The 15,055-nt window shown below is 31.9% G+C and overlaps 2 protein-coding genes across 3 annotated transcripts; one reads left to right on the top strand and one right to left on the bottom strand.

Annotated features, from left to right (window-relative positions):
• The first annotated feature begins 1,564 nt into the window (after nucleotides 1-1,564).
• Nucleotides 1,565-5,254, top strand: LOC116015641 (peptidyl-prolyl cis-trans isomerase FKBP15-1-like). The gene is made up of 6 exons (XM_031255776.1): nucleotides 1,565-1,716; nucleotides 1,896-1,945; nucleotides 2,645-2,707; nucleotides 3,012-3,102; nucleotides 4,433-4,537; nucleotides 4,979-5,254. Exons 1-6 carry the CDS (start codon nucleotides 1,662-1,664, stop codon nucleotides 5,065-5,067), a joined length of 453 nt encoding a protein of 150 aa, XP_031111636.1. The 5' UTR covers nucleotides 1,565-1,661; the 3' UTR covers nucleotides 5,068-5,254.
• An 816-nt stretch (nucleotides 5,255-6,070) lies between these two features.
• Nucleotides 6,071-9,564, bottom strand: LOC116016808 (glucan endo-1,3-beta-glucosidase 14-like). Of its 2 annotated transcripts, none has more exons than XM_031257222.1 (4): nucleotides 9,426-9,564; nucleotides 7,789-8,819; nucleotides 7,539-7,687; nucleotides 6,071-6,282 (listed from the first exon to the last, which is right to left on the bottom strand). In XM_031257222.1, the coding sequence occupies exons 1-3, from the start codon at nucleotides 9,475-9,477 to the stop codon at nucleotides 7,631-7,633; spliced, it is 1,140 nt and encodes a 379-aa protein (XP_031113082.1). In that variant the 5' UTR covers nucleotides 9,478-9,564; the 3' UTR covers nucleotides 6,071-6,282; nucleotides 7,539-7,630. The 2 variants fall into 2 exon arrangements, with proteins under 2 accessions (XP_031113082.1, XP_031113083.1); XM_031257223.1 differs by lacking the exon at nucleotides 6,071-6,282 and adding an exon at nucleotides 6,450-6,951.
• Nucleotides 9,565-15,055: the final 5,491 nt, after the last annotated feature.

Here is a 15,055-nt window from a genome sequence, read left to right as displayed (position 1 = left end):
CCCCCCCCCCCCCCCCCCAAAAAAAAAAAAAAAAAACATTACTCAGGATGTGAATCTCAGGTTACATTACAGTACTAGCTCCCTTTCGATGCTTCCTAGGTAAGTCACAATTGCTAACCCATTTTTTATTGCTGAATCTAAGTTTTGATTTTTAACCTTTGTTTTTGAACTTCAGGCCATTGCCTCAAATGGGTGCTCTTCAAATCCCTGCTAGCGCTCTACTCCGCCATCTCTTCTGCCCGCCTCACCTCTTGTGCCTCGACCTCGACTCTAAGTGCTCCTGCTCGGTGTCTCAGGGTATGTCTGCAGTGCCAATCCAGGAGTTTGATACCTATTTTGTAATGTATCTATCTGTAAGCAAATCTTCTTCATTATATTGGGTTTTGTAAGCAAGTCTTTCTTTGACATTTGGTTGAAGAACTTCAGTTTTGTCCTCTAATCTCTATGAAATTTCTTTTGAACAAATAAATTGATGTTTTTAGACAGTATGAATGCTTTTCGTTCAGATGAATTTATGACATAATACCAGTTCACCTCTTTTGCATTGAATATGGAATAATTTTAACAGAAAACACCAGTATGTTGATAACATTTTAGAGTAAACTATTGCTTTTGTAAAACCAGTTAAGTCACTTATAGCTCATAATGCTTAAGCTTGGAATTATGATATGCTGTAGCCTGTAGTAGGCACATATACAGTAATAAGAAACTGATGATGGGGTCTACCCTTTGATAATGCATGCTGAATCAGCTCTACTAACATTTACGAGGAAGAATTTATTTTTTTAAAGATTATTTTAATGATATTTATGAGAATATCAAATAATATTAGTAAATTAGTAAATGCACCAATAGAGGTGTCAATGCGGGTTGGCTAGCCTCATTGAGGTTGTAATATTATACGTAGTAATATTATTCTATAGGGAAAATTAATATTTTGGTCACTTAATTATTTTTCAACGAAATCACAATTTGATCCTTGAAAAAGTTCATGAAATGGATAATTGCGTCACAAAGAGTCATATCGCCTCTACTCGCCTCTACTGAGTCTCAATCTCATGAACTCTCATTTGAGAAAATTACTCCATGTCACTTGACCATAAAGTTATTGAGAAAATTTTATTTATACAATTAAAATTTAAAATTATTAAAATAAATAGAACAACAATGAAAATTAATTTAAATGTTTGTAATTATCATTTTAATTAAATATAAGTATGTTTATTTTAATTAATTTTTATTATAATTATAAATTCAAAATTAAAATAAATAAATAAAATAATTAAAATATAATATAGTAAAATGGTGGGATCATAAAAAAACTAAAAAAAAAAATTAATTTAAAACTAATGAGGAGAATTTTTTTGTGATTTAGTGAGTTCTATAAAAAACTGATGAAATTTGAGGTTTTTTTCAGGATGCTCTAGTTCTTAGAAGATGACATGGCAAACCGCAATCATTTCTCTGTCCTTAGCTGATGTGGAAAGCCGCAATTGGGTAGTCATGCGTAATATTACGTGGGACTGTGGGAGCTTCACTGTTGTTAGCCGTGGACCCGATCGTGGCCAATTATATCTCTAACTTCAATTCTTAAGCACACTTGACTGGATCACTGGAAGGCCAGTTGTGCAGTGAAAGGAAACTCGAGAAATAGAGCGAAAATGAGATTCGGCTATTCGGTTTCAGGTCTTCTACTTCTCGCGGTTCTATCATTAGGTAATCAAATACTTTTTTTTTTTTTTTTTTCCTTTCAAAGAAATTGTTGCTAGTTTCCTAAGTGGATTTTGTTGGATTTGAACTTTTATGTTAATATTTCGCTCTTTGAGCTGACAATCAAATATTTAGAAATGGAGTAATTCGTAATTCCTTCCGTTTTGAATTTTCTGTGTTTCCAGTTGCAGCGAAGAAATCTGGTGATGTTACGGAATTACAGATCGGTGTGAAGGTAAATCTTTGGGATTTCAATTTCTGTTCGTGTATATATAATTCCTTCATTTCTAATGTGAGTAGTTTCTAGTGTTTTTATTATATAATTTCTTTTGGAAAATCGCTTAAGCCGAAGCATTGATGAGTTTTTGATTTCACAAGAAATATATGATATTCATATGCAAAAAGCATTGCTGCCAGGAAATGATTATCTTTGATTTCATATATCTCATCTTATTAGATAGAATATTGTGAGATATTGTATGAATCGTGGATTGTGATTATGTATGATTTATGACTTTGGATTGTGAATAATATATGGTCCACTAAGAATTTCTTATTTATTATTGAATTGAATAAGCTAAAAACACTTGATATTAGGCTCTCTATTTCTAGGAAGTTTGACACTAATCATCTAATTAGTTACTCACCTACTGTGTATCACATATATTCTGGTCTCTTAATTTCCATTAGAGATTATCAAGAAAGAAGTGTGTGCCCAAATTCGAGTTCACATTGTTTGACACAAGGTCCAAGCCCCCTGCTTTCACTGAAATAACTTATCTAATTTTTCAATTCTAATGTTTCTCAGATATGTTTTTCAATTTCTCCCCTTAATCTCTATTGATTGATTTTTATATTTGGACTTGCTTCATGCATTGCAGTATTGATTATTTAGAATCCACTCCTTATTATTCGTCTCTGCTTTTGGTTGCAGTATAAGCCAAAGACTTGTGAACTCCAGGCTCATAAAGGTGACAGTGTCAAAGTACACTATCGGGTGAGTACAACTATTACTACTAGTACTTCTATTCTTGATACGCACACATAATAAAGAAAAAAATCAAATTATAAAATTGACATTTATCTGTGTGAGAGTAATTTTTATATATTGGCATGGTGGAACCTGTACTTAAATGAGAGATTTGATTTACTCCTGCAAAAATGGTTACTCAGTTTGTATTTTGAGCTGGCATACTGCGTTTAGTTATACTGCCACTAATAAAGATCTGTATCTGAGAAAATGAGCATTATTTGAATTTCGTAGCCTGCTCAGTTTTGGAGCTTACTGCTGGTCTTTGCAGGGAAAACTTACTGATGGAACTGAATTTGATGCCAGCTATGAAAGGGGTGACCCCATTGAATTTGAGCTTGGTAGTGGTCAAGTGATTAAAGGTATATTAAATATTTTAGAGGAAAATGAGAGATCCTTACTACTAGAGTAATTTTATTGAAAATCACTTTAGGACTTGTGAAGCACAAGGGTTAACAAAAAAAAAAACCCTAAGAATATCAACTCATGGAAGGTTTAATTAATCCTAGCACCATTGAAAAATGTTCATGTTCCTATACCATTAAATTGGTTAATTTAATCTCTATTCTATACAAAAAGCGACCATCTAGGACAAATGTTGGTAGAAGACATGTGGTTGATTGACTAGGATGCCATCTCATTTAGCAAACAAAATAAATAAATCAATCAATCAAGAAGCCACTTTTAAACCACCAAGCTAGTGACGCCTGCCACCCCCCTGGCCCCCTCCCAGCATAAATTTTTTATTTGTAAACTTAATATTAAATTATTAGAACTGATTTGATAAAATTCAATTATTCAAAATCAAGTTCTTAATTAAAAAAATTTAAACTAATTGTACAATAAAATTAAATTATACGGAGTATAAATTTAGCCTAAAATTAATAAAATCTTGTTAATATATATAATTATAATTAATTGTTATCATTAATTTAACTTACTTATGATTAGCGAAATAGATATCTTATAAATAATTCAAATTGTGCTTTTGATATAATTTCAAATTTAAAATAAAAACATAATATTTATTAAAATCTTTTGTTAACTAAACTCAATCCATGTATAAATAAATTAAAAAAAATTAAATTTAATTCATATATCAATGAATTAATTAATTAGATCTTACTTTTTAAACAGATTATATCGCTTTGAGTTTCATCACATTTATATTGCCAAATTGTGTAATATGTATTAGTGAATGCCTAACTTTTTATTAGAAAATTGTATACTGCACTTGGCAAGAGTTAGTCCGGCCCCCTAAATTAGTGAATATGATGAGCACCAAAGTTAACCAACATGAGCTTACTAAGCTTTTAATTTGAATTTTGACTTGATGTGGTTTTTTTTTTCTTTTTTTTTTTTCCCTTTAAATAATGATGTAGTCACATTAGCAACACATAAGGAAACTGAACACCGTAGACTAGCGTAGGGATTAATTGCATACTTAAACCAATATGGAAATAACCAATATTTCCTAAACCCTTGCTAGGCGTGTTCTTCTTTGGATCTATTTGATTTTAATCTTTCTTCATACTTATGTCAAATACTCTAATAGAAATGATGTTTTATACTTTTATTACTAGTCCATGCTGTTAAAGCTTTTGTGTTAAATATGTGATTGAACTTGAGTGGACTTTTCCTCTTTTATTTATTTATATGTTCTTTTTCCTTGCTGGCGTTATTGGTCAACAGGATGGGATCAAGGACTACTAGGAATGTGTGTGGGAGAGAAGAGAAAATTGAAAATACCTTCTAAACTTGGTTATGGAGATAATGGGTCCCCGCCTAAGATCCCAGGTAATAATACTACCATCATTTTCTTGGTATCCCAAACTCTTGTTTAGAAGCATAATACATTTGACCCAGGCAGAGAGAGTAAAGAAGCATAAAGCCATCATACATTCTTCTATTTCTAGTATTAAATCTTTAATAACAATCTGATGTTAGCCTGGTTCCCATTAACTTTGGTTGCATCATCAGCACTCTTTATTAAGTTCAAACTAATGTCCCTTCTTGAGTAAAATCCAACAGGTTTAATATCTGAAATTGGCATATGATACAAGAATCATACCATTTGTCTCATAATTCTTTCCCTGCTTGGGAATAAATTATTGTTGGAAATGATTTGTTTCGATAAGCAAGTTTAGCAGCATATTAAAGTGGTTTTAGGATTCTTTCCCGGGTTTTTTTGTATTGCAGTATTGCACTTCAACTAAAGTTTTATGTGTGAATACTCAGGTGGTGCAACACTTATCTTTGACACTGAGCTTGTTGCCGTGAATGGAAAGACATCAGCAGGAGACAAAGCTGATGACAGTGAACTATAATCATTAATCTTACGGTGAATCGAAACAAGTGAAGTTTTTATTTTCTGGTAGCTTTGATTTTTGGGTCACATTATTAGCCAGTCCCTGAGTGGTTTCATCTGTGTTCTGTACTAAACATTCTGATCTGTATTTTGCATCCCTAATCAAATGGCCTCAAAAGTTGCCTGGATGTGCTTTATTCACTCTATCTATTCAGTAATCAACCTGATGAGGCCTATAAAACAAGAAGATACTCAAGCAGCTAGACGTCAACTCAAGACTTACCGTTTGGTGCATTTGAATCTTTTTTTTTTTTTTGAAAACTTGAATCATTTATTCATTTTGCTTAAAAGGTATTTAAAAAAAATGAAATTGGATTTTTTAAAAATAATCCATTTACCTGAGTGATTTTTTCCCACAAATTAAAAGATCCGAGTCGTTTGGTGATTTTGGATTTTTTTGATTTTGTTGAATTACTTAATATTATGTTTTTCTACCTTTTTTTTTTTTTTTGGTAAAGGAACAAAATATAACATTTATTTTTAATGCATGTACAAGAATAAAGAAAAGTGCTAAGTCTAATTTAGAGTTTAGAATTTATAATTCCTATAATTTATACTAAATATATTATTTGTATACTAAATATATTTTATAATCAAGATTGATCAATAATAAAATTCTCACTAGAAATTTTTGCTCTCATTGTAATACATGATATAACTGAATATACTATAATACATGATATATTATCTATCAATATATGTATCATAATACATGATATAACTGAATATACTATATATAATTATACCTAATATTATTCCTATCTATATCGAGCATATAAATAATCTAAATATCTTAATAGTTTGAGAAAAAAAAACAAAAGACTAATTAAAAATATGACAAGAAGATTTCTCTGGTCATAGGCTTTGGCCGGCAATTTTTATTATTATTTATTATTATTATTATTTTATTGTTGTTGTGGTGGTTATTATTATTATTAAACAAGAGATAGAGAAGAGATTGATTTTTTTAAAATTATTAATGATAACTAAATATAAAGAATAGAGAAATGAACAAAAATGAGAAATACAATGTATATATTCACATCAAAACAACCAAAAAAAAAAAAAAGAAGCCTATAATTTCTGCAATAAATAATCTATCTCTCTTATTATAGATCAATTGTGTATGTGAAATCATGCATCCTGAATCTCTATGTTTCCCATGCTTGTCTTCCTGTCCCAAAAAAAAAAAAAAAAGTCAGACAGATCAGATTCAACTTCCCCAGCCCCTACCTCTACTTTATTTATACCACCTAATATAAACAGATCTGAAAGCAACAATTTTTAAAGATTCTAATCATACTCAGAGCCTGCCAAACAAGGCAACAACAACAGCCTGTCTATATTCAAAACAAGAATTCTCATTAACTCTTGAATCTTAATCCAGATGAGTCTTACAAATGTGAACATGAATAATACAAATGATAGTGTGTTTTCATGGGCCAGCCAGGAAGAAAGAGTACAGCTGAGGAGGTGCCCAAAACCAGTTGTAATCTCATTCCTCTGCCTCTCAATCTTATCCTCTTTATGGCCAGCTGATGATGATGATGCAAGAGATAACAAAACATTATGGGCTCCAACTATTTTATGTCATCAAGGCGGCTGGCCGGCTCGCTTATTAGCTTAAGCAACACATTTATGACTCAACCAAAATGTTCTCATTCAACATAATCACCCTCCATTTTCAACGGCTGACGAAAAAAGGCAAAACTGGTTGGTTTTTCACTTTTTCTACAGTCCAACTAGATTTCAAAGGTCTGCAGTATGAACGAGGCGAAGGGCTTTTCGGTTTGATAGGGATGGCTTCTTGAAGCAAGTTGTAAAAGGAGAAATCATATACTAACTGCAGAAGAAAGCAAGTTGGGAATAATGAAAAGTTGAAAAAAAAAGTGGTGGGTGATTGAACAGAAGAATATTGATTAGGCTTTGAATTGAAGATGAGAAGACAGAGTGAAAGTGACACCTCCACCTCAGAATGATGCAACACATTTTATATTTTCATAGGGAAAAAGGGCAAAAGGACACAAGATATAGTCATCTGATGAATTTTCACATTTGGCAATTAAATTAATGCAAACACGAAAAATCAACAAATATATCGAATTCGATTGTGGTGGCATCTTGCAGATAGAAGCCAATATAGACTTTTGTCTTTTGAAGGTGATTGAAAAGTTTACTGAAAAATGAGATTCATATGCATGATTGTAGTGGAGGTCAGCAGAGATGGAGACCCATCACCACATCTTCAAAAAAAATAAAATTATACAATGGAATCCAAGAAATGGTGAAATTTATAGACCAACCAATTGTATGCATGCTTTATTCATGGCTGGTTTATGCACCCTGATTTTAATACTTCAAGATAACCGAATAAAATGCAAAGAGAAAAGGCAAAAAATGGAATAAGATAGAAAAAAATGAGATTCTCACCTTTAATCAATTTCTAGCCAAAAAAAAGAATTAGGGGCAATCATTTCAGGCATCAATAGTTCTGCTCTACAATTTGTTCTGTTTTCAGGCTATCAGACATGTATCAAGTATAGTATAAAAATCAGAAGAAAAGCGGGAGTAGACAATACCTGCAGAACAAATAAAACACCGCGAATTAGCCAAATCAGAGAAAGAGGAACACAAAAATGGATGAAACCAGATAGCACAAGCCAAATGACAGTGTACTTACACTACCAGTTGAAGCAGAATAATCCATTTGTGGAATGTAACCTTGTAATCCAATGTTATAAACCGGGTTCCCATTAGGGTAGTATAGCCCGTAGTTCCTCTCTGAGGTTGGACCAGGCTTTAAATTCTCGTTGAAGAGAGCAAACACAAATACGTCAACTGGCACCGAGGGCTTTGCTGGAGTACCTTCGCCCTGCGCAATACGTTGCAGCAAATTACCATTGTACTGTGCAGCATTCTCCACTGTCGCTCCCACCTCGTTAGAGTCCCCTTTCGAAGGCCAGCCCGTCTCAGAAACTTTCACTTCTATATCCGTGTGCCCCATTGCTTTGATTGCAGAGTAGACAGCATCAATTTGTGCATAAAACATGTTGTCGTATTTCAAGTTAGTGATTGGATCAGTAGTCCCGGGATTAGGCTGGAAAAGTACATACTCCAAGGATACCTGATCCGGGCTATCTTTGTAGGCGAAAAAGGGATATGCATTTATGAGGAATGGTGTCTTGGTCTGAGCATGAAAATTGAGAATAGCATGAATGTACTCTCCAAGATCCTGCCTAAACACACCCGAGGAAGGTGGGAACGAATTGCTCACAATCGAGTATGCATGAGCTGTCGTGACAGTAATGTCATCACTTAGCCCTAAATTCCCAAGCGCCGAGTGAACAGACTGCATTGCAGGGAGAAGGTAAGACATCAACTGAGTATCATTCCCAGTTAAGACCTCATTCCCCACAGTGATGCAAGTGATCTTGGTTAGGCCATAGTACGGTTGAACGTGCTGTTGAATCCAGGCCTGAGCCTGCATTGGATCACTCATCTTCTGAAGATACTCATTCCCAAGACCAATCACAAACTCAACCTCTGAATTAGAAAACGCGCTTAGCACATTCGGATCTGCATCATACAGTTTCACTCTCCTAATGTTGAGAGATCTTAGGAGCATCGCAACGCGTGAATGTGAAGGCAGATTGTTGGCAATTTGGCCATAGTTTATCCCAACTCCAATGCTTTGGCTATCAGTAAATAAATCTAAGTGCATAATGGTAATGAGTCAGAGCTTAGAGGCAAAAATCACAGAATATCAACTCTTAAGTCTTAACAGATCCAAGAAAGGGAAATGATTTTAAAACTGCAATACTTTAATACATTGAAATTAAAGATTAACTCATTGATAAAGGGTAATTATTTGGAATCCAAAATTAGACAGAAGGGAAAAAAAAACTGCAGAATCAACATAGGAACTTCAATCTCATATTCATTAGCTAAGCAGAACCACTTATACTCGTTACATATATATATACCCAGATTCCTATTCCCCTGAATCAAGAATCAACCATCCACCATATCTGGTGAAAACTACATCTCAAGAAGAAACAATTACCAAGAACTGAATCTTCCATTCCTAAATAAAAGAAAAGATTGAATCTTTATGCCCATTCCCAGAAACCCAATACCCAGAAAAGACAAAGAACCCATGGAAATCAACCCAATTGAGAAAAAAAAAAAAAAAAGAAGAAGAAAGAAGCTTAGCAAGCGTTTCAAGCGTTGAAATTACAAAGCTAGCTGTGCTGCTGTGTATTGTGTATATGTAAGGTAGAGAGACAGAAAAAATGCAAGAAAGGAGAAGTGAATGACCTGTTAGAATGGAGAGCAGAAGTAGAGCCCCGGAGAGGGTGGCCATTGCCATTGACAGCTTAGCGAACTCTCAGCCACAGCGATTCTTTAATAATGGGTATATATATATATATAAGACAGGCACATCTAAAAGTAAAAATATCTGCAGTTCTGGGGCACTGAATTTAATGCATATACTTTACTGTGGTGAAAACCTGGAAAAGTTATTGCAGCTGTAGCTGTATAGTCACGGTTTTTGTTTTAGCCTATACTCGGCTCCACTGCTTCGTTTACACGTGATGCAGCCCAGTATTGGATCTTGTAATTCACTCATCTTACTCGGTTTTACCGACATGACGTTTCTCTTTTCCCCATATTCCTAAATTCTTTCTATCCATCTCCAAATTCTCCAACAGTTCTACTACGGGTATTTTCAATCTTTTTTTTTTTTTTTTTTTTTTGAGAAAGGTATTTTCAATCTCTATTTTCTCACTTTTACATCATATGAAAAGGGTGGGTTCCAACCTTAGGGAGATTTGACTTTTTGTAGTAGTAAATTGAAAAGTAGGTATGAATATACATAATATTGTAATAGAGTCAGTCATATTTAAAAAACGTTGTAAGAGTTAATAAATTATCTCTTTTCTCAATAAAATGTCTAACTTCAAATTTTAAAGTGAATGAGTCAAAATAAGAAGAAAAATTTGAAGGTTTCTGAATATTCGAGTTAGTTTAGTTGCGCATAAAAGGTGAAATTTTGTCATCCTATACTTGGGCTCAATGAGTATAACTCTTATAGTGTGGCTGGTTGAGTTAGATCTTGTGTTCTTATTCGTAATCTACCACTTAAAAATTAATTGAATTGTATGTGTGAACTGGAATCATCTATATGACAAATAACAAATAAATAAAATCCAAATCTTCTCTTGTAGATTTTTTTACTTGCCTTCATCGGGAAAATAAAAATAATAAAATCTGTTAAATGGTAATAGATATTTTTTTTTGAAATAAAGTGATAATAGATATTTAAATTATATATAAAATTAAAATTTCGCTGAATCTTTGACCTTCCGAGTTCCGTCTTAGGAAGGGATGTGTATCTTTTTTGTAGATTGGTCAAATATCCTAACGGGTCTTTTTTATTATTATTATTATTATTATTATTATTATTATTATATAAATAAATCAAACGGTAAAAAAAATTATTATCATGGGTATAGAAAAATGCAAAGGTACAAGGATGTTGTGTACATGTGTATACCCTAAGTAATAGTCAAACACAAATACGTAAACCAATAAATAAACTCCGCCGCTAAAATTAGCAAAAGTAACATATTATCTTTGTGTATGTATTTACTTGTTAAGCATGACCCACTATAATTGCATTCAATTTCTTTTCTTTCTTTCCCATGAACTGCTTTCTTATTTTTAAAACTTGAATTAATTAATTAATATGTTTCTTTATATTAGGTAGGTGGCAACAAAAAAAAATATTTACAATTTGTGACAATTATATTAAGCATAATTATTTGTTGATATTATAAATTATAAAATTGTTATGTATAACATTAGACCAGATTATAAGTTTATAACACATCAAGTCGTCTCACCTATAGGGTGGATAGAATAACACTTATTTCTTATGCGTCCAATGATTCTTTATATCTTAAAGTAGGTAAATTGATAATATCAATGTACTTTATGTTTTGGGTGGTATTGAGCTGGAATTCTATTATTGTTGTTGTATTTTTATTTTTATTTTTTGGATGGGAGATGGATAAACTTAGCTTTCGGAATAATAAAATGAAATGTATAACATCATTCTGCATTTTCCAAATATGTATATGTATTTTGTTATAACGAGCGATCAACACTAGCTATAATTCTTTATTGTGATATTAAAAAAAAAAAAGAAAAAAGAAGTAAAATCCAAAGCTAAGAGACCTCCTCTAGCTTACATTTGCCCATACAACATATATCATATATGGAAAAAGTCCAACGAAATTGATTAGATTGTTAGTTTGATAACTACAAGATTTCAACTCTAATAAGAGTAGATCTTATAGGTTTTAGTCAATTAGTTATGCATGACCTAAATTGAATTACCTACTTGCATTGTGTTCTTTTACCGGATAGGCTACATGACGAGTTTTAATTTATCCAAGGGGCACTTTTGCAGTTCACAATACTGGAGTATATATATGAGATGTTGGTCTCATGATATGGTGACTACTCAAACTCCATATAATAAAGCCATATCTGTACTATATGTATTGCCGTACTGCATTGAGAATTTGTTCACCAGTCCAGGCTTAAACCTCAACTACTATTGACTTTGATGTACATCCATCACAGTTCTTCATTTGCAGGATTTTTAAAAAAATATCAGAAGAGTTATTTTCATATAGAGTCAGATAGCAATATAACTTTAATTTAAATTACTTAAAATATAATATGACAATTAAATATCAGAAACTGTTATGTTATGGGAATTGTTTTTAAATAGAATAAAATAAAGAAAAACATATTGTTTTGTGGTATCCAACCAACAATAGTCCCATATGAAAGTAAGATTCATTATTATTCAACTTCACATTCATTTTTCCTGAACTGTAAAAAGCAGTAACAACCTTGATACTAAAGCAATCATGAGTGGACATATCCTAGCTTCATTATTCAATTCATTCACACTTCTCACTATATACAAGACATAAGTACATAGCATCCATCTTCACATAATCATTCTATAAATTTCAGGTTCTCAGATCATTGGTGAGGGCCTGCCCTATATTTTGTCAACAATTAAACTTTTCACTTCATACATTACATTATTGCATCAAGAAAATTTGACAATTGCCAACATGAGCAACTCAGTTGGTCACAAGTGTCGACAGTGTGGGAGCAATCTCTGTGAGGGGAGCTCCTTGTGCGCTAAGTTACATGATCTACATTCTCCTAGATGCTCTAACGGGTCGGGGTTGAGGATTTAACCTTTTGGGAACAACAATAAAATTTGATCAACTAACATGCATGCACTTAGGAGTAGAGAATTAGTGAATTACTACATTAAATTGAGGTTGTTTTCCGATCCCTACCAAAAAATAAAAATAAAAATAGATCAGATCTTAAACTAATTAGGTTTTTGTATAATTAAAAAGCTCAATAATTAAAGCTATATAATCAATCATTAAAACTTGATTAAGGCCTATAAGCATAGTCTAATAAACAAGCAAGAATGATTGCAAGAGTTTAAAATATCAATTAGATCTAGGTATATGATTGCATGGGGGGCCTGTGGCAATAGACATTATTGATGATGGAGTACCCAGAATGCTATATATATGAAATGTCAAAAATATACTCAAAATATTTTTTAATGGGGAAATTTCATTTCTTGTATAAGGTTGCACCATATTATAGGACACCAAGTGGTCTCACTCATGGAGTGTGGATGAAAGGGCACGGATATTTTTCCACATTCAATTATTTTTTAGGCCCCGAAAAGGGTGGCTAATTCATAATTAAGTGGATGAAATATGATTCTCGTATTAAAAAATTACGAATTTGATTCTTGTTAACATTCTCTCATTTGAATCTGTCGAATAGGGTCTTTTTAGTGTGATTTATTACCTCTCATGTGTTGTGTGCGATTTGTGTCTATTACACATGAGTGGAGTCTATCTAGTGTACACCATCAGGTAATGACGGTCAATAATAGAAAATTCTCACGACGAATTGAACTTGAAATCTTATGATTATGATCCACTTAACTTTAATTTATTGAGTTAAAATCAAAATCATTTCTTGTTAATGATTTTGTTGGAGAGATATTTAAAAAAATATGGTTTTAATAGTCAAAGATCATATTACATTATTACGTAAGGGTCATACTTGTGTGAGATCATTTCATGATTTTTTATTGGTCGGGTCAGTATGCAAATGTAATACTTATACACCAGCAAATGTAACACTAAATCAAGAATAAAATGTTTGTTACTTATAAGGGAAAACATACTACTTTTGAGGAGAAATGCAATACTTTTATATTTTGATGTAAAAGCATTACTTTTTTCATCACAAATATTATATTTTCCCTTATAAGTAATGTAATACTTTTGATGAAAAATGTAATACTTTTATATCAAAATGTAAAAGTATTAGATTTTTCTTCAAAAGTAGTATTACATTATTTTTCATATAAGTAATAAACATTTTAATTTATTCTTAATTTAGTATTATATTTGCTAGTATAAATATTATATTCCATTTTGACTCGACCTATCTCACGAATAAAGATCCGTGAGATAATTTTAAACAAGTTTTTACCATTACCTAAATGGAACGTTATAAAGTTGACATAGAAATGTTGTTGGACCAAAAATAGTTTTTGCTTATGATCAAGTAAAATCGTGTAGATGTGGCTTTTAGAGAGTAGTGGAATTTCATTTGCCTTAATTTTTCCTTTTTTTCGTTTTTCAATGATCTAATTGGGAAGCATGCAGCCTACCCAAGTACCCACCATGGGCCCTGTAATGAGGATTGAAAAATCATTAAATTGTTTTTATCAAGGTCAAAATACTTGGTCCAATCTAAGACTCTAGTTTGGTATTCATAAATAGATAAATAAGATAATTAAGAAAAAGTTATTATATTATATGAGTTAAAATGTGTTACGTATTAAAAATTGAAAAAAAGTCTTGGTTAGTAGGCTGCTACGCGCAGCCGGAATCCCAAGGAGGAGCACGTGGTCATCACTGGCCGCCATGCGATCGACCTCGAAACTCTCGCAGCCGACATCCACGTAAGGTCGGTGGACATATCGCAGATTTTTTTTAAAAAGTAATAATAATACACGCAACATATTTATACATAAAAGAAATTAAAATCAAAATAAAAGATGTAGTGCGTCAAGCCAACATATAATTAAATTTTATTAATTTTATTTCGATTTCCCAATTAAGCAATAAATATATAAGCTAATTCACATCCTTCACTACAAGATTAAAAGTTGGTACTTGTAATATGTTATTCTTCAATTTCACTTAATCACTGAAAACCGATTCAAATTTAATCATTTTTTACGAATCAATAAGTTTGGTTTGATTATTTTTGGAAGTAATTGTGTACATGAATAAGTTTGGTTGAGAATTTTTGTATCTTAGATCTAATACCACAAATGGTCCTCTGACTATTGGGGTAGTACTTCTTTTAGTCCTCGACTTTCAATTCGACCACAAATGGTCCTCTGACTTTCATTTTTGACCACAAATAGTCCTCTGTTAAAATTTCTGTTAAATCTAGGGGTAATATCGTCAAATTGATTAATATTATTATGATTAATTCTTTTTTAGAATTATATGACAACATAATTAATTTCAAACATTAATAAACATTAAGTTAATAAATATAAAAATAAAATGGACGTGAGAACTTATATAAATGAACAAATTAAATAAAAATCCATGATTAATGTTCGCAATTTGTACTTGATTAATTATATTAATTCAACGGTAGCAGCTTTCAGTTATGTCCCAAACAAAATGTTTGATCGATTAATGAAAAGTGAAAATTATTAATTGACCATGTATGAACAACCATGAAAATGATGAAAGCAAGATTTTTTTAAAAAAATCTTCCATTGTAGTCTGTTG

The sequence above is a fragment of the Ipomoea triloba genome, chromosome 4 (genome assembly GCF_003576645.1).
Source record: "Ipomoea triloba cultivar NCNSP0323 chromosome 4, ASM357664v1".
NCBI classification, from domain to species: domain Eukaryota; kingdom Viridiplantae; phylum Streptophyta; class Magnoliopsida; order Solanales; family Convolvulaceae; genus Ipomoea; species Ipomoea triloba.
The sequence above is the reverse complement of the archived record's forward strand: the minus strand, read 5'-3'. Positions and strand labels throughout refer to the sequence as shown.